The following is a 20,574-nucleotide window of genomic DNA, read 5'->3' on the forward strand; positions in this document are numbered from 1 at the left end:
TTGTGAGATTAAAATCAACTAATCCGAGGCGCATATTGTCGGAGTTTCTCAAGGGTTACCGACTCGTTAGGATTTCCAAAGGTTTCCCCGGGTTCAAGAGGATCGCTTGGATGCGAATCACATGGCAAATTCGTTCGCCTAGTTCCTTCGCGTCGACATCGTTTGCTGCTCATGCACTTCCCAAACAGAATAAAATCCTCCTCTTCGATAATATTTCAATATTTCCATCATCAGCTTTTTAAAATCATACATTCGATAACTGAGACGTAATTTTCTTAGGATTTTTTGGGTTATTAACACTTCGATGGGTCAAAATTGTACAAAAAAAAACTTCGATTTCAGAAAATTGCATCAATTAAACTTTGTGTTGATACTTATTTTCTGGTAGTTGAAATTCATGAATACTGTTCAAATTTAATTCCTTCGATGTTTCTAATTGTTTCATTCCAAAAGTGATGAATTAATACAAAATTAATATGAACGCCTTAAAATATTTTTCTACTAGAGTTTTACTTAGGATTTTTTGGATTATTAACACATTGATTGCTGGGTCAAAATTGTACAAAAAAAACTTCGATTTTAGAAAATTGCATCAATTCAAATTTGTACTGATACCTATTTTCTGGTGATTGAAATTCATGAATACTATCCAAATTTAATTCCTTTGATGTTTCTAATTGTTTCATTCCAAAAGTGATGAATTAATACAAAATTAATATGAACACCTTAAAATATTTTTCTACTAGAGTTTAATCGTTACAAATTTGGATTAATAGTTTTCTAGTAAAATTCATGAATCCTATTCAAATTGAATTTCTTTAAAACGTTTCAGTTTTAACTATTTTATTCCCATAGTGGAAATAAAAATAAAAAATTGATATGAACAGTACCCTTAAAATATCTGCTGAAATTGAATCGTTAAAAATTTATATTAATACTTGTTTTCTAGTAAAATTCATGAATTCTATTAAAACTGAATTCCTTCAACATTTCAGTTTTAATTGTTTCAGTCCCAAAGTGCAAAATTAATAAAAAGCTAATATGAACAGTACCCTTAAAATATCTGTTGAAATTGAATCGTCAAAAATTTGTATCAATACTTATTTTCTAGTAAAATTCATGAATCTTATTCAAATTGAATTCTTTTAAAACGTTTCAGCTTTAACTATTTTATTCCCATAGTGAAAATAAAAATAAAACGTTGATATGAACACTACCCTTAAAATATCTGCTGGAATTGAATCGTTCAAAATTTGTATCAATACTTATTTTCTAGTAAAATTCATGAATCCTATTCCAATTGAATTCTTCTAACGTTTCAGCTTTAACTATTTTATTCCCAAAGTGAAAAATTAATAAAAAGTTGATATGAACACTACCCTAAAAATATCTGCTGAAATTGAATCGTCAAAAATTTGTATTAATACTTATTTTCTAGACAAATTCATGAATCCTTTAGAAACTGAATTCCTTTAAAACGTTTCAGCTTTGATTATTTTACTCCCAAAGTGAAAAATGAATAAAAAGCTAATATGAACCCTTAAAAAATTTGTCTACTGAAATTTAATGGTAAAAAATTTGTAATTGAAATAGACACGAGAGTTTAAAATTGCTACATAATTCCAGAGTGTTGTTTAACGATGAAAGTCATTGGATTTGCTGTACCGTTCGCTAAAGGAGCGTTGGTCTCCGGAGAAATTGGCGAACGTGGATCGCAGACGGTCCGTTTCTCGTCTCCGCTTCGAGATCCGTCATTGATACCATAATGAGGAAAATTTCTCTTTCGCCGACAGGGGGGGGGGGAAAAAAAGCACTCGAGGCGGCCCCGGGAATGGTTATTATGCACACAAACGGTGTACGAATAAATTGAAGGAGTCCTCTCATGCGAAACAGGAGTGGCGACGCCGGGGTTTCCGCAGCCAGATTCTACGAGATTTGCAGCCGGCCTTAAACACGTAATGGCTACCACTTACACGACTCCGTTCGTCGTGTAGCCACGAGGAACTCGAATCGACGAAACGCGAGCGCGGAAAATATAGGCTTGGGTTTCCCTCGACTTTCGTACGGGCCCTAATTATGCACGCCGGAAGAAGAAATAACCCTAAAATGCTTCTGGGTCAACGTGTGACGGTTCCCTCGAGGTTCCTTCCGCCATTAATATTAGTATTACTATTCATATTCAACGTTGTTATTTTATATTTACGTGCCTGAAATTATTTATCGTATAAAATGGGAAATTTAGTATCGATGAGTTCCTTTTTTTTTTTTTAATTAAATTTGCATTATTGTTCATTCATTTGTGGTGGAAATCCCTTTAGTACAAAAAGAAGTTAATATTTGTTCTACTTGTACATTGATATGCTACTTGTTAATGTTATCAAAACAGGGAATTTATTTTCTTGTTTTTTTTGTGTGTTATGATTTTTGTATCTTGTATTCTTTGAAATTGAATTATTATTATTGTTCATTTATTCGTGGGGAAAAAATTCCTTAGGACGAATAGAAGTCAATATGTAAGGAGAAGCAAAATAAAAATTGTACGAGAGAAAATATTATCAGCTAATAAAAGTTCGTAAAATAATTATAGTAAAATAAATACAATAAAGGGTAGTTTTAAACTTCTTAAGGATTGTTCAATTATATCTGTCTCTGCATGTACGAGTAGTTAGTATATGTTTAGAAAATAAAATATAAAATAGAGTGTTGGGTACATACAAGAGGGATGATTGAATACTTGCTAGTCACGAAATGTGACCTTTGATTATTTTATTTGAAAAGAAAATATCTGTAATTTTTTTTCCATTACGCAATGTTTGAATACTTTATGTTAATATTAGTGCAGTTGGTATAACAAAAGATGCTCTTAAAGAGTAGCTATCATCAGAGTGGAATGGAGGAACAAAAAGAAGATCGACTCATTCGCGACAGGGTAATTGCATCGACAAAGATTCGCTATTGGACTCTTAAAATTAGCTGATCTTGGAGGGGGGATTTGCTTTCGAGCAATGTAATAAGTAGAATTCTCGCTACCGGAGCTTTCGACGACGGAGAAAAAGAAGCCCAAGCCCGAGACACGACGCCGGGCACGCTTAGGGGATCTTACGACCAAAATGGATCCGGAACAAGAAATCTTCGCCCGCTCCTCGCGTTTCTACGTTCGTTCGTGTCACGAACTGTGCAGCCAGAAGGGTGGTGAATAAAACGGAAACCGACGAATTAAATGTGTCGACACTGACACATTCACAGGATACACCTTCCAAAAATTGAGTTCTTTTCTTTTAAATTTCGATATGAACTAATCAAAGATCACTTTCGTCCTTTTCAAATAATTATTAGTCTCCTATACATGCTTCGTTTTAAAATAAAAATTGTTTTCAAATCCTACCAGTATAAAAATTGAAATTTGGCAATAAAAAACAAATCAGAAATTGCTTTCATTCTTTTCAAATAATTATTAGTCTCGTATCCATGTTTCCCTTTACAATAAAAATTGTTTTTAAAACCTACCAGTATAAAATTTGAAATTTGACAATAAAAAACAAATCAGAAATTGCTTTCATTCTTTTCAAATAATTATTGATCTCCTATCCATGCTTCGTTTTAAAATAAAAATTGTTTTCTAAACCTACCAGTATAAAATTAAAAATTTGACAATAAAAAACAAATCAGGAACTACTTTCATCCTTTTCTAATAATTATTTATCTCCTATTCATGCTTCCCTTTAAAATAAAAATTGTTTTCTAAACCTACCAGTATAAAATTTGAATTTTGACAATAAAAACCTAATCAGAAATTGCTTTCATCCCCTTCAAATAATTATTAGTCTCCTATCCATGCTTCATTTTAAAATAAAAATTGTTTTCTAAACCTACCAGTATAAAATTTAAAATTTGATAATAAAAAACAAATTAGGAATTGCATTCATCCTTTCCAAATAATTATTAGTAGACTGCGGATGTTTATGCATTTATGGGGAATTTTAATTCTCAAGAAACTACAGAATGCACTTAATATGCAAAAATATAAGAAATACTTAAAGTAAGATACAAATTATTATATTTAATGGTTGAGACAATCATATACGAAGCTCCCATTTCATTAATTCTATTAATAAAAATATGAATTTGCATAAAGATCCGCAGTCTAATTATTAGCCTCCGATTCATGCTTCGTTTTAAAATAAAAATGGTTTTCTAAACCTACCAGTATCAAATTTGAACTTTGACAATAAAAACCTAATCAGAAATTGCTTTCAGCCTTTTCAAATAATTATTAGTCTCCCATCCATGCTTCCCTTTAAAATAAAAATTGATATCAAAACCTACCAGTATATAATTTGAATTTTGACAATAAAAAACAAATCAGAAATTGCTTTCATTCTTTTCAAATAATTATTAGTCTCCTATGCATGCTTGCCTTTAAAATAAAAATTGTTTCCAAAACCTACCTAAAATTTGAACTTTGACAATACAAAAAAAAAATCAGAAATTGCTTTCATCCTTCTCAAATAATTATTGATCTCCTATCCATGCTTCCCTTTAAAATAAAAATTGTTTTCAAATCCAACCAGTCTAAAAATTGAAATTTACCATCAAGAAACAAATCAGAGATTGCTCTCTTCAATTTTAACAAATTACTCGTTTATCCATTCGTTGCGTAACCGCGCCTAATCGGGGCTGTAGAAGCCGATTCGCATCCAGCAAGAAACACAAAGAGAACGAAAGGAATATAAACACGCGATGGTAAAGCAGGAGCAGCGTGCAGAGACAGAGGAGGCCGAAGTCACGGTAACTCTGTTGGAAAGTTATTAGTTAAGTAAGCTTTCAGGGGGAAGTCCTACAGCGCGTCCACCCCGGCGATACGGAGCTCACGGCGAAAATGTTCACGGTGAAATTTTTCGATCGAGTTTCTTTCGACTCGATCCGCAGCGAACCGTGTTACATTCCGCAGAGTGCAATGGTTCGCGATGCACGCGGCGCAATAACGTAAACGTTCGATGCCAGTCCCCTCGGGAGCGTGAATGGAAACGGGGAACACCGACGCCCGGGCCCGCTGAAAACGCGTATTTACGCCGGGATGGATTTTCTTTGTGGCGTCGAGTGTGGGTCAGAGAGCCAGCAAACTTCGCTGGATACGCGCCTCGATCGTTTTCGAAACCACATTCGATATCGAACTCAAACACTCGAATCGTCGAAAAATTGCATTTTTTACTTTGTTCGAATTTAATATCAGTCTGTACGTTGACCTCTGCAGATAACAGAAAAAATTTATCTTTCATCGTATACCGCGGTTGAAAATATTTTGAATAAATTTGAAACTTAATTGAATTTAATTTATAACTCGAATTTAAATTTATATGTTAAATTTAAAAATTGCAATTTCCATGAATTACTGATCGTTTTATAAATTCAAGTCCACGAGTTTGGATAGTTTATTTTAAATAAAAATAAATTTACAATAAAAATTTGAAATAATAATTTGCTGAATAATTGCAACCCTTTCTTGCACACAAAAGAATAGATTATTTTGTAAAATAAACAAGCGTTGGAAGATTCGACTGGAATTTGCAAGCCAACGAATTTCGAGAAACTCTGTCGTAAATTAATTTCCAAGATAACGCGTCGTTGAGTCGCGTGTGCAGTTTCTATTCGTACAAGCAAACACACAGTTCTTCGACGTTCACAGAAATCCTGCATTTTATCGCGTTTACACAATACACGCTGCAAAGGGTTCCGGGACTTGTTTGATCGCACGGTCGGAATGGCAAAGGGGCGGCCATCCTCTAATTCGATTAGAAAGTTTCCACCCCCGGACCGGTTGTGTATACCCAAGCGCTTTCAAGACTTCAGACTTCTGACCGAAACTGCGGCCACTGCAAATATCGGTCGAGATTATGGACGGACTGTCTCAAAGCGCCGACTGTCGATTGAAGTTTGAAAACCATAGGGGATGTTGAATCTACCGTCCAATTCTACCTCGAGAAAACACGGGTTGGAATCCTACGATTTCTCGCGAATAAATAAACTTTGGTTGTTTAAACCAGCAGGCGATAGATGTTTGTTAAACATGTCCAAGCTTGATACTATCAGTGGCTCTCGAGTCATGTGGCCTCCTGTTTGTAGAAATCATTCCACTGAACTGATTTTATTTCATTTTTATTAGGAGGATATTGTAAATTTGTTTAAATAATTGTTAGAGTTATGTATAAGCAAATGTGATTAGAAACATGTTTTTAGAAATTGTTCCATTAAAGTGACTTCATTTTGTTTTTATTAGGAGAATATATATTGTAAATTGGTTTAAATAATTGCTAGAGTCATGTATAAGCAAATGTGATCATAAACATGTTTTTAGAAATTATTCCATTGAACTGATTTCATTTTATTTTTTTTAGGATATGTATTCTAGATTGGTTTAAAAAATTATTGTAGTTCTATGTAAGCAAATGTGTGCTCTTAGAAATTATTTCATTAAAGTGATTTCATTTTGTTTTTATTAGGAGAATATATATTGTAAATTGGTTTAAATAATTGTTAAAGTCATGTATAAGCAAATGTGATCATAAACATGTTTTTAGAAATTATTCCACTGAACTGATTTCATTTTATTTTTTTTGGAAGGATATGTATTATAGATTGGTTCAAAAAATTGTTGTAATTCTATCTAAGGAAATCTGTGCTCTTAGAAATTATTCCATTGAACTGATTTTATTTTGTTTTTCTTGTAAGGATATATATTGTAGATTAGTTTAAAAAAAAAATTGTTGAAGTTGTATGTAAGCAAATGTGATAAGCAAAATTTGACTCTATTTTTTCAAATGTCTACAGTAAGAGAATTATAAACTATTCTGATAAAGAACAGAGTAAAAATAATCCTCAACTCGAGCAAGTCTCAATAAGAATACTTATTGAGTTGTAAAATTTAATCTTGATAGAATTTTTGCAGTACTAAAATCTAAAAATTCCCCAATAACAACAACAGAAAAATTTCCCCCAGGCTTTCTCTATAATTACTAATTTTTCTCTCAAAATTCTAACACAATTAACTCCCAAGTCGAAACCTCAAAAACAATAAATTTAACACCTTAAAGCTCATATTTTTCGGGTTAACCAACAACGATCAGTTTTCTTTATTGGATTTGCTTCTAAAAATACGGTTTTTGTTAATTACAATGTTGTATCTAACGTATAATTTGAGGGAAAACAAATATTATCATCCCTTAAACCGTTGGATTAAACAAATATTGTTTTTCAAAGCAGTCAGACTCGGGCATGAACGTTAATAACGTTAATAAACAGGATTCATAAATTTTATGAAGCTCACAAAAATAACTAAAATTTCAAAATTGTGTAGTTAAAAATTCTCTAAAATCAGAGTTCTGGTCACGCAAAAAATTACAAACAAGTTACAATATTCACCAATAATAAATCGAGACAAATTGATTTATTCGTGGACAGTAATCTCTCGAATATTGCAAGAGATTTGCCCTCGCTGGATGCAACGAAATTATTCTCCACCGCTTTTGGTATAAAAAATGAAGAACTCCAGTTCACGGGAAAGCGAAATATGATGTTCTTTAACAAGAAGGGCGCCCGTGAGTCGATAATAAAAGGTGGTGGCTAATCCCGGCCAAATTGGAGGGTGGTTTTCGCGGCGGATAAAAAGGAAGCAATGTACTCACGGCCATGTCCTCGCTCCTGTAAGCCGTGAGGGTCTGCTCGTCCTGCAGGAGGACGCAGTAACAAGGTTCCCAGCACGCCTCCCCGGCAGCTTCGCCGACGCAGCATTCGGCCTCTGCAAAAGAAAAAGATGGTCCCGGGTGAGTAAACCCAACGATCGGTGGTCATTGTCCGCGACCCTGTCCTAGGAGAATAAAGTCGACAATAAGAGTAATAAGCGGCGCGTCAATTATCGCGAAGGAGCGCAACAGGAAGCGGTACGCGATTCCTGCAACGCCTCCAGCAACGATCGATAACGATCGATAATCCTCGCGTGCGTTCGAGACTCCAACGAGGAGGGTGAATCCCGCGAAACAACCGGGGAATTATTTTTAACCCCTTTTCCCAGGCACCTGCAGGCCGTTGAAAATTATTTATTCCCTTTGAGATTCAGAAATTTTATTCTGTCTTGGAACGGGTTAGATAATTATATAAAAATTGTAGTGCAATCGATCCGGTTTATGGGAGATTTTTATTTATTTTTGTAACACTAAATTTACGGGGGTTGGTCGATCTGACAGGTTTCAGATTTTATACAGTTAGCAATTTATATTAAAAAGTAATAGTAAATTTAATAAAAAGACAAATTTTAATTCAACCGTCTATATAATGGGTTTCAATAATAAATGAGTACGTAAATCTAGTGTTAACGCAGAGTGGTTTATTTTCCTACAGATGCACATAGTTTGCAGTAAGTAAAATAAAAATAATCGGGGTTGGAGTGTTTTAAAAATTCTGAAAAAACTCTGGTATTACCTCTGATGTTTTAAGAATATATTGCAATGATAATATAAAATGGCTGCCAAAAATTCCGAATACAAGAGCCCTTTCAATGATAAGTTGCTTGCTAGAATGTGATACAAACTACCTTCTTGAACTATCAGGGTTGAAGTGATTTAAAAATTCTGAAAAAATTCAGGCATCACCTTTGACGTCTCGAGAATATATTGCAACGATAATATCGGTTAGATTGTATTTTTTGTGCATGCAAACGTGAAGAACCTAAGAACAAAGGAATTATTTTCAACCCCTTTTCCCCTGCATGCTTTGAGAATTATTTCTTCCCTTCGAGATTGGTAAAAGAAATTATACAAAAATTGCATTGTATATAATTACTAAACTACAGAGATTTGTATTTATTTTTTAACACAGATGTAAAACAGAAACAAAGAAGCTAAGCTTTTTTATTTTTGAATGAATCCAACATTCGATTATAAATCAAATTAATACAATAAAAAAAGCCAAATGATAGCTTACAATCAACTGGCTTGTTATTTAAAATTAAAATTAAAAAATAATTCTTTCTCGTTCAAATTTTCCGTAATCTTTGACTCTCGATAATTTTGAAAATATTCTCAATGGAAATTTCGCCGTGAAAAAAATAGATTTGGTCCACGAACAGTGGGGTTCATCGAAATTGCCTCGTAAATCGCGGCCAAGTGTCGACGATTAACGTGTCCCTGCGCCTAAACGGCATTACTCGAAACGTATCCGTATATTAGGCGACGTCCGCCATTTCAAGGGCCTGAGCACGTGCAGGGACCTGGGAGTCGATCGTCATCTGGAAAGCATGCCCTCGACAGTCCACTAAATTAATTACCTAATTTCGAAATCCCCCTAACTCGAAGGAGACAGCTCCAGTTCGTACGCCATTGCTAATCGACGTTTAGCGTGCCCTTAACTTCGCAAGATTCACGCGAAACTTCTTAACCCATTAATTTATGTGCTTGACTTTAATTCAACGTATCAACAAAATTGATTAACGCTCCCGCGAAATTAATTATTAATTAAAATAAATACGGAAATAGCAATCTGTGGGATCTTTTTACATCTATATCTTATCGCAATATTTGTGTATTTAGGTTTAGAGTAATAATATAGAATATTTGTTTCACTCATTTGTTAGAAGATACGATCAAATAAGAGTAGAAATAATAATAGAAAGATCAACAGATTCTGAGTCTACAAAAGTTTCACTGATCGTCGTGTATTTATTACAATATTTATTAGACTTCTAATGTGTAATAATATCGAATATTTGTTTCACCTGTTTGTTAGAAGATACGATCAAATAAGAGTAGAAATAATAATAGAAACATTAACATCGTAAAATATAGAATAAAAGAATTAATGAAAAGCTAAAGATTCTAAGAACAAAGATTCTCCAATCGTCGTGTATTTATTGCAATAATTATTTTATTTAATTTTCTAACGTGTAATAATATCGAATACTTCTTTAATTTGTTAAAAGACAGGGTAAACTATAATACGAAGAGAAACAAAATGCATCAGAAACATTAATATGCTATGAAATAGAGAAAAGGACACGCGTTGCTACTCCCACGCATTGAAATCACCAGAACAGCTCTTGTTTCGAGACTCTGTGCATGATTTTATCCTACACAAACTGGTCCCATTTTTCCCCACAAAATGAACACCTACCTCCTTTGTAATTTACAAAAACACAGGCCTCCTAGCTTTCAAATACAGATAAAATTTTATTCCTAAACTTTGAAACTCTTTACTCCAAAATTAACGATCGTGTATCGATCTTGATACAATATCAGTTTCAGACAATTTACAATACAATTTCAATATAAAATTATTCTCTGAGGTTGTCACACGGTTTGTCATCGATTTCTAAATATTTATAATTGCATTTTGGACTAATTTTTAACGATCTCGATTGAATTTCCAGCATCTTCTTTTGTTATTTCGAACGAACGATAATGATTGCTGGCGATCGGTAGGAAAACGTTTCGCGGAGGTCGGATACACGCTGGAGAAATCGAGACCAGGATTCCTTTGTGCTCGTCGATGCGTCGCGAGACGAAGGGGCGAGGGTTTCGAATGGTTTTTAAATCTCTTTTCTGACAGCGGAGGAGCCGCGCGAAAATTACAGCTACGAAATTACAAGGCAACCGGACAACGATCCTATTGTTTCTCGCTCTTTCGCCGCCAGCTCGGAAAAGTAATTTCGACGGCGAACGATTGCGTAACGCAAACACACACCGCGTAGAAAAACGCGTTTCTGGCCCCGCAATTTGTCACCGTCGTTGAATTGCATTACGCTCGGACAAAAGTGTTCCCAACGCGCGGAACCAGCACGCGAATTCGAGAAAAAAAAAGAAACGAAATCTCGCTCATAAAATTACGGTTATTCGACCCCGCGTGGGACGCGCTGAAACTGCATTTAATTTCAATTTCGGAACGCGATTCCGCAGAAAAGCTCTCGTAATATAAAATTAATAACGTAATAACTTTTGCTCGATTTGTTTAGGTAAAGCAAGGATGGACGAAATATTAATTTGTATTTTTTGAAATTTTTAAGTGGTAATTCTTTGAAATTTCATGGAACGTGTGTAGTGAAGGCATACTTGTGTTTTTGGAACTTTTAGTAGGAGTTTTAGAGGTTTTCTTTTTAATAGAAAATGCAATTGCAACTTGTTTGTTAATAACTTTGTGAAAAAAACGATGAACGATGTCTATTTGACGAAGGTTCATTGTGAGAACAACTTCTACAAAAGATATCAAAGTTGAGATCAATGGAACTGATTCCCCTAAATTATGTAACCCTCCAGGGACACCCTTAGGTCTTTGAAGACCAATCAGGATTAAAGTGTCTCAAAAATTCTGAAAAAATTCAGATACCATCCCTGACGTTTCAAGAACATATTGCAATAATAATATAAAAAATGTAAACAAAAAATGTAAAAACAAATTTTGCTTGAAATCAGCAATGCTTTAAAAAATTTTCTGTGTCCACAGAGGGTTCAAATTACAATTTTTGATACTAAAAATTCATCCAGTAAAAGAGTCAAGTGGCGGAGAAAATGGCTGCTGAAATTCCAAGGACCAGAGTCCTTTCAGCATTGAGTTTCCTGTAAAAACCTGACACAAACTACCCTAAATAACCAAACTTAAAATCTTCTAAAAATTCTGAAAAAGTTCACCTACCCTCCCTGACACTTAAAGAATACCTCACAATAATAACATCGTTCAGATTATATTTTTTAATCGTGTAAATGTAACCAAAAAGCGTAAAAATAAATTTTGCTCGAAATTAACCCTGTTTTTAAAACTCCACTGTTTCTATTGAAGTTTCTGATACTGAAGATTCCACCGAGCATCAAATTCGACGCGAAAGAGTCAAGTGGCGTAGAAAATGGCCGGCGAAATTCCGAGCGGCGGAGTCCTTTCAGCGCTCGCTGGCAAAAACATGACACAAACTACCCCCTGCGCCTCATCGTCGCAGCAGGGGCTGAACAAATATCGATTCGACGTTCCAGACGTAGCAAGAGTCTTTCTCCTGCGGAGTGCTCGCGCACGAACTACGGATTACAACCGCAGACGCACGTGTGGCTGCATAGACGCGTAAACGAACGACGCGAAAGAAACACCGTCGAGCAAAACGAGCTGAATTTTGCGCCCCCGCGAGGTCTCGGTGTCGCGAAATTTTCCTTGGTTTTCGGTGAAAAACTTTGCCACTGGGTTTCGAAACGAGTCATGGAGGCATTAACCGGGGGGGAGGGGAGACCACCCTTCAAACCTGGCGCGTCTCGGTTACGCGAAAGAGGGTGGGTTTCAACGTCGACTATTCAGTGATAAGTAAATAATCCTCGTTGAAGGGTTAACGAAGTCAAGAAACTTCTCTTCGCGAATTGAAGAACGGATGAATAGTCTCTCGAAACGAAACTGTCGCAAACGCAGTGAGACGGGACGAAATCTCTGCTTTTTATTTGTTAATTCGCGTCTGAGGGGAAAATTTTATTTGCCTAACAAGCAACCGATGAATTTAAATTTGAACTCACGGCGTGGATATTTGTTTGAACGCTTTAGGAGAATTTTAGAAATCGAAATATTTGGGTTGACGGATACGTGCAATTTTAATTTTTTGATGAGGTTTTAATATAGTGTAATAGCTTCTGAATTATGGAGTGTATCGAGAAGTCGCGATCCAAACGATAGTAATATTTTATTTGATAGATATGAGAGCGTGTGGCTACAATAGGAATGGAACGGTTAATTATTTGCGCCACATTGTTGAGAGACGATAGGCAGGGTTCGCGTATCATGCATCGTTTTGTAGGTAATGAATCACCCTACGCGCATGATTGATCACTTTGTTAAAAATAAATTAGTGTGACTCGTAGCCGTGTATAGGTATTATCATATTGAGCGACGTGGCGCTCGTGTACGAGCCTCGTTCTTCGCGTTTGATTGATGGCTATTATTAGCTAAACATATGTGTTATTCGAAGTGTAAAATGGAGGTTTAATAACATAGAATCTCCTACAAACGTGGTGGGTTTGGCAATAGAAATGCAATGCAAATTGTGTGTGTGAAAATTTGCAAAACGTTAGTGTTGGGACCACAGAGTTTAGTTTATTTTATTGTTTGAGAAACTTAGATTTTCAAGTATTATAGAAATATGAAACAATAATGTTTTTCAAGCTGTGTAGAAAGCTTCCAAGGTTTATGTTATTTTTCTATATAGTGAGCTACAATTGCACTTTATTAACCCTTTCTATGATTTACAGTAGAATTTAGTAATTTATTAATTTAGTAAACTAAGTGAAATTGGTTTCCCAGGTTTTCTAATTCCCCAACAATTTTAAATTGATAATTACAGCAACATATTGCAAGCAATAACCAGCAGAATGCCTATTTGACGTATCTCTCTCAAACTACTAGCCATTACCGAAGTTTCTCAATAAAAAACTTCCCGGCTGAAAGAGCCGGTGAAAAGTTTTATAAAGTCGTAATAACGAAGCTCCCGGAGGACTGTCGCGGACAATTTATCCCATTTGGAGTAATATTTAACACACGATGTCTCGTAAGAGCAATTATTAAGAAACTACAGACGACTTCCTCCATCCTCGAACGAAGGTCAAATATAAATAAAAAAAAAAATTGAGAAAGAAAGCGTTACGAAATTAGAAAAATGTCTATAATGGATTGTGGAGCTCTCGTCGGCCCGTTTCGTTAAATAAATATTTATTCCGTGGATCACGGGTACGCGTTCGAGTGGAAAAGATTCCTGGTCGATACGAAACAGGAGAAATACGGCAGATTTCTAGCTATCGGATTGTCATTTTTATGCGTCTGGCCGAGGTTCCCTTTACATATCATTTTCCGCCGTGTCTCGAGTGGCCCCAGGTTTCTTTGCCCGAGTCGCTATTACAATATTTACGTGACACCAGGTGGTCCGTGCTCTTCACTTTCCAGCTACGCGTCTCAAGAAGCCTACGTCTGATATCGCGAGACAGTAGGCCCTAGGTAAATGCAACCTTGATGATTGCGTGAGAACCTTGTCCCTTCCACTTTGTTGTCGAGTGGGAAAGATGGTCACTTGGCAACGAGCGTACACTTCCAAGCGCAAGTAACAGGTACCCCAGTAACTCTTAGAAGAATCCCAAACCTTCGAAATGCACTCAGAAACCTTCATCTTTAATCACTCAGCCATCGAAATAAAATAGAAAATTAAAATTGCAACTGACTGTGATATAGTCGAAATGAAACAGAAATATGTAGAAAATTTTTAAATGAGAGTACCACTTTCTTTCGAATGCCACCATTATGATTTATGGTTCTAACAACCCCATCCACTGATCTATTCGAGAAACTTAAAAACAAAATTCGTAAAAAATAATTATTAAAATTGCTAATAAAATGTATCCATCGAAGGGTGGAAGGTATACTGGATTTTTCTTTGAGAATTTCTCGTAATGTAGCTTCTGAAGGTTCGTGTTTTCGAATATGAAAACACTGAGACGGGCAAGTCGCGCTTTAAAAATCTGCAAAGGCGTCTCGGCGATCGACAAACGCGTATCCCCGCGATTCCCAAAGGTGCCTATTCTCATTTCTTCTTTCTACCAGCGTCTTTGTGCGACGGTGATGGTCGACCATTCTTCGGGAGCGAAGCATAGAAAAGTGCGCACAGTCCATCCATATGCATGGAACCCGACGGAGCACCGAAGGCACGGATATACGCGGCAGACAATGCACAATGCTCAGTGATATTGCTGAAGACGAGGCCGCGCTCAAACGATCGCGATGACGACTACGGTGTAAGGTCTTACGGATTCCCTGGCTTTTCGCCAACGAACCTTTTCCCCTTCCCAATACTTTGGTAATATTCGTTGGAAATCCCTAATCCGTCCACAGGACTCTTCTACGACCATCGATTTGCCAAAAAATCCAAAAACTTCGGTCTAAGAATGGGAACTTTTGGGAGGAAATAATTCGTGAAATTGTTCGATTCGATTGACAGTTGGGTTGATATGCTGATGAAACTTGAAAGCAGTTAATAAGTTGGTGATTAGCTGGAATTTTTATTTATTTTTATTTATGGTCGAAACGTTCAGTATTAAAATGATAATTGCGTATGAAAATGTTAACCTGCGGTATGGGGAGTATGAAATAAACGCAATGGTCGAGGAGCAATTCAAAGTATGGCCTGCAGGTCTTGCAAATACTATTCAGACGCTCGGTGGCCAGACGCCCAGTCCTCAAAGCGACATCCGGTGAAAACACGACCTAACAATAGTCCCGGTTCAGGTTCCACTCGAACAGAAGTCAGAGACCTTGGAAGTCATAAATTTTCTGTCACCTCTGCCAGTTTCTCCCCGTCGATGGAGTTACAGTTCCGTTTAATAGCCTCGACGGGGTATTCCTGCCGTTTAGACTAATTTTTCTTAATTGTTATTAACGAGCTGCACGAAGCTAAATTTACAATTCATTTGCACGAAACGCTTTTGGTTTTTAGAATCAAGAAACTGAAGATATCAATCGTAAATTTGGTAGAAATTATCATTATAGATAGAACAAGTTGTGTAAAATCTGTTTTTTTTTAATTAAAAAATTTTAAATGTCAACTTATTTGTTAGTAGATAAATTTAGTTTTCAGTTTTAGTTTTATTTTTATTTAGTTTTAGTTTTATTTTTATTTAGATTTAGTTTTATTTAAATTTGGTAGATATTGTGAATTTTTGACAAAATTTGTTATCAAATTTTGGTTAACATTCGATATAAATAGGAAATATAGGTATACTGTCTTAGAACAGTCTATCAACGCGTATTAAAAATAGTAAAATTTAGACGCGTGCAGTTCCGAAAGTACTAGTGTTTTATTACTAATTAAGCCACTGTTAGAAGCAGCAAGGCCTCTCCTTTAAAGTGGTTTTTGGTTTTTGTCGATTCGACTTTCCGTTTTCGAGATATCGCAATTTATATAAGTAGCTAATTTTTAAAAAATTCTCTTATGGCGCTTCCCGTGTTAAATCAGGCCACTCACGCGTATTGAAATCACTAAAAGTTTAATTACGTGCAGTTTCGAAACTATTAATATTTTCTCCATTATTAAGCCATTATTAGCGGCGGCAAACCTTCCCCAATAAAGTGGTTTTTGGTTTTTGTCGATCCGACTTTCCGTTTTCGAGATATCGCAATTTATGTAAATAGGTAATTTAAAAAAAGTTCTCTTATGGCGCTTCCCGTGTTAAACCAGGCCACTCACGCGTATTGAAATCACTAAAACTTTAATTACGTCCAGTTTCGAAATTATTAATATTTTGTCCATTATTAAGCCATTGTTGGCGGCGGCAAACCTTCCCCTTTAAAGTGGTTTTTGGTTTTTGTCGATCCGACTTTCCGTTTTCGAGATATCGCAATTTATGTAAAAGGGTATTTTTCTTAATTTGACTATCGCTGTCTTCGTCTGACGCGTCGCGTCGGGCCTCTCGCTCGCACGTGAGTCGCGACAGTCACGTGACCAGGAAGCGTAGTATTTCCAAGAATTTACTACGCACTGTTTACTATCTATGCGCGCGCGAGTTCATTGATCTCAATGAAACGTAAACAAACGCTTCGGACCCTCGTATCTACGAAACTAGCCACCGCATCGACTTGAAATTAAAATCGTCATATCTCCGGAACTAATTACGCTATCGGCTCGTACAAACGCTCATTTTAAAGGGCATTTTATCCTCTATCTAATGAACCTAACAACTATTATTATTTATGTTATCTTCTATGTTTATTTTGCAATTTACTTTGACCTTACATACTAAAAGAAGTTTCAGCAATTCCTATATCGACTATAGTAATGTTATACAATAAAACTGAATTATAAATTGTTTATTTTATTCGAAAAATGAATGACTAAATCCGATAACTACACCAACTACTATAATTTATGCTACCTTCTATATTTATTTTGAAATTTATTTTGACCCTACATACTCAAAGAAGTTTCAACAATTCCTCTATCGACTATAGTAATGTTATACAATAAAACTGAATTATAAATTGTTTATTTTATTCGAAAAATGAATGACTAAATCCGATAACTACACCAACTACTATAATTTATGCTACCTTCTATATTTATTTTGAAATTTATTTTGACCCTACATACCCAAAGAAGTTTCTGCAATTCCTATTGATTATCCAACTGTTTATAAATTGTTTATTTAATTGAAAATGAATTTAAACTTCTATATAGCACGTTTGCGTAATTACTAGCCAGCTTTTCGTCGTAAATAATGCTCCCCAATAAAAATACCTCTCGAATTGATCGACACCAGCGAAAAAGAGGTTTCTCACCCCGGAGTATCGACAGCTTCAGCGAACAGCAAAACAACGCAGACTCGTGTGGTCGTCTTAACAACTTCCACGGGTGTAATTAACACGGAACAACTTCGAAAATGTCCGTCTGTATGCTGTGTTCCCCCGACTCGCGTGGTTTTGGCGGGAGTTTCGAAACTTGGTATTGCATTGCATTGTGGGAAAGTTTCGGGTCTGTGACGGCGCTTCCGAGGGTACGCGAGTTTCGCCAAGTTCCAGCTGGGGCCAAGAAACCGTGGACTATGGGAGGGGAAAAGGGAGCAAAACGTAAGAAACACGGAGAGAAACAAATATAAATACAGAATGATTATAAATGCAATATGTTGGTCGACAATTTTTATGTGAACTATTCTATTTATAACACGATTATTTTATTATATTTGTACTTCTATTTTTCGAGACGGAAACGCTGAACGAAGAGTTAAATATTTGAGGATGGTTACGTCTTCGTTTCCCCGGAAGCAGCTTTCCGCGAGCTTTTCCGGGCACAAGCGGCGCGCAACGGGGCTTCGCGTAACGGTGTAAAACGTAACGTTGTGTGGAGTCGCGGCGGTCGTAAAGAGAGCGAAATATTTCTGGGCAGATGCCGCGAACAAGGGACCGCGACGCAAAATATTCTACGGTTCTGTATCGGCGAACGGTAATGGCTTCGAGATGCCGATTCGAGGTTGTCTGCGGACCGCTTTGCATACGAAAGTTATCGCTTTCAATCGACGCGCGATCCTCTTTAACTGATATTTCGTTCCATCGAACCACGAGTGAGAGATTTAAAGATTCTACCAACGATTGTTCGAGCAAAATTTCCCCTTCAGTAACTAAAAACCAAAAATCACATTTAATGAAAATTAATACAATCTGGATGCATCTCTATTTAGTTGACATTTTCTCTCGATGTGCAAAACGGAAATTTAGATATATTTCTCGACGTCAAGAATTTCTTGTAGACATCGCTGTCAGTTTCTATGTTTTATATATTAATAATATATTTGTGTTACAAATGAGTACAAATTTGTGTTCCATATACCAATTTTTGCAGTAAATATTATTAATATATCTGTGTATATTATTTTCAAGTCTTTCAAACAGATCAATGGATGAGATTCTTATAACTGTAAATCGTAATGGTGGAATTCGAAAGAAAATAGTACCTGCCATTGTTTAAAAATTTTCTTTATATTTCTGTTTCAATATATATTATTATTAAACTTGATTAGCAATCAGCGATCTCAAAAATCTCTTGTGGCCAGTCTCTGGTCTATCGACGACTGTGCGTGGTAGCAACGTATGACAAAACAATCCTAAGCACTGATCGATACAATAATTGGCCATCGAACGGTGTAACGAGATTTCTGGATTAATGGGCCGGTTGGTTGCACACAGGTACCTCGTTGCCCCGGTTGTTTCTATCCAATTATGTAATAGCTTTCGCAAAATAAACGGCGATCGTGCCTCCCCCTCGCTCCCCCTGTGGCTCCCGTTATTATCGAACTATCGGCTCGTTGGCACGTGCTCTCGCGAAAGATCGCGCTTATTAATTAACCGAAGGAACGTGGGAAACGGAGAAAGAGAGAATCCCCTCCAGGGGGGGGGGGGCAAAGAAACCACCGACGAAGAAGAAGTCTCCGTGGAAGAAACAAGTCGCAGATAAGATCGCCGGTAATGAACTATCCGGGTCCAGCGTGGTTCTAATGAGGACCGTAGGAAGTAATCTCGCTCCCTTGGAAGAAACACGCGCGCGTCTGCTCGCCACGGTTACTCTCTTTTGCGCTTTCGACGCGAAACACGCGAGTTTCTACGGAATGGAGAGCGTCGCGGGACCTCTCGCCAGTCTTGCGATTTCTGTGTACGTCTCCCATCGTACGCTTACACGGGGCGTTCGACAGTAAATGTCCAATGATTCAGGGCACAAACGAGTTTAATAGGTGAAATTTATACGGCCTCAGGTCGACTACAGGGCGCGCGTTAATGGTTTTCTTTCGTTCGAGTTGGGGAGGTCGACTTGGGGTAGTCGAATGGACACGTACTACTTTTTTGGTATATTTAGAGGTTGTTTGCGGTTGAAAATTGTTATTATGCAGCGTTTGGAAGATGATCGGTATGTTAAACAAGGAAGTAGTTTGCTTTTTATACTACAAATTGTTGAATTGTTGAAATACGCATCTGTATTTCACTTGTAAACGAAGTACAATTTTTAAGGGTATTTGTTATGGTTATTTGTTATTTGTTCCAAAAAAATTGTGATTCTTCATACGTTTGCTAACATCTCTGACACTATAAGAGATATTAAAAAAGGGATAAACACAAAATGTTTCAAAAATAAGGCTAAAATTAATCCCTGATATCCTAATATCCGAAACTACACTAAAATAAATTAGAAATTAGAAAATGAATATAAAAAAAAAAATTGTAATATTACACGAGAAACGTGGTTTGTATATGTGTAACAACTCGTTTTCATAAGTGTTGCCAGATAGATTTGAAAAATGTGCTACAACCGAGCAACTGGTCGCGAGAAATGGAATTCATTTTACGACTCAGACGTTAGCTTTGCGAATGCTAATAAGGAATACGTAATCGATAGAACTCATTTTCTATATTTCAGAAAAAATAACTCGTAAAGAATATTAAATAAGAATCTTTTCTTAGGAATCAATTACAGCTAGAAAATTTCCAGAGGGTCCAAACCTTGAACCAGAGCATGACGTAACCAGTATCGAGCAAGAAAATTGATATTGCGTGCAAACACGAAATAAACGGAATCCTTGACGAGGAAGATGATAACAGAGGCATCGGAATTGCCAATGTATTGGCTCCAAAGTAAATGTAAGTGGAAAAGGAACGAAGTGGAACCTATTGCGAGTCGACAGAAATTCCCGCAGGAATAACCCCGTAGGTCGTGTGTGAAGATAAAGATGCAATAAAATGGTCCAATTCTGCGAAAAGAAATGTGTACGCGAAGTCGGAGGAGGCGAACGTGGGCGTCTTGTATAATACATTGTATTTCAAACGTGCATTTGTTCAGCTTCCGTCCGACGCCTTTGGAACCCATCCACTGCTTCCATTTTAACGAAAACATTAAGAAACTCGAAGCAAGTGTTTCCAATCGTACGTTCCAATCAATTTCCAGTATTCGTATCCTATAATGATGATTTGCTATAAATACACTTGTTATTTTTTACGAATTCTTTCTATTTATTTTGTATTATATTTTTTGTATTATTTATTTTG

At 36.2% G+C, this 20,574-nt stretch overlaps 1 protein-coding gene across 1 annotated transcript in view; it reads right to left on the reverse strand.

The window, feature by feature from the left end:
- Positions 1-20,574, reverse strand: part of LOC122398430 (ras GTPase-activating protein raskol-like) — a 244,298-nt gene that overhangs the window by 57,233 nt on the left and 166,491 nt on the right. Inside the window, exon 2 of the mRNA XM_043398264.1 lies at positions 7,683-7,795. Within this exon, the coding sequence (XP_043254199.1) occupies positions 7,683-7,795 (113 nt within the window). The remainder of the gene's footprint in view (positions 1-7,682; positions 7,796-20,574) is intronic.

The sequence above is a fragment of the Colletes gigas genome, unplaced genomic scaffold, assembly GCF_013123115.1.
Source record: "Colletes gigas isolate AHSC1104 unplaced genomic scaffold, ASM1312311v1 Colletes_gigas_Sc00011, whole genome shotgun sequence".
In the NCBI taxonomy this organism is placed as follows: Eukaryota; Metazoa; Arthropoda; class Insecta; order Hymenoptera; family Colletidae; genus Colletes; species Colletes gigas.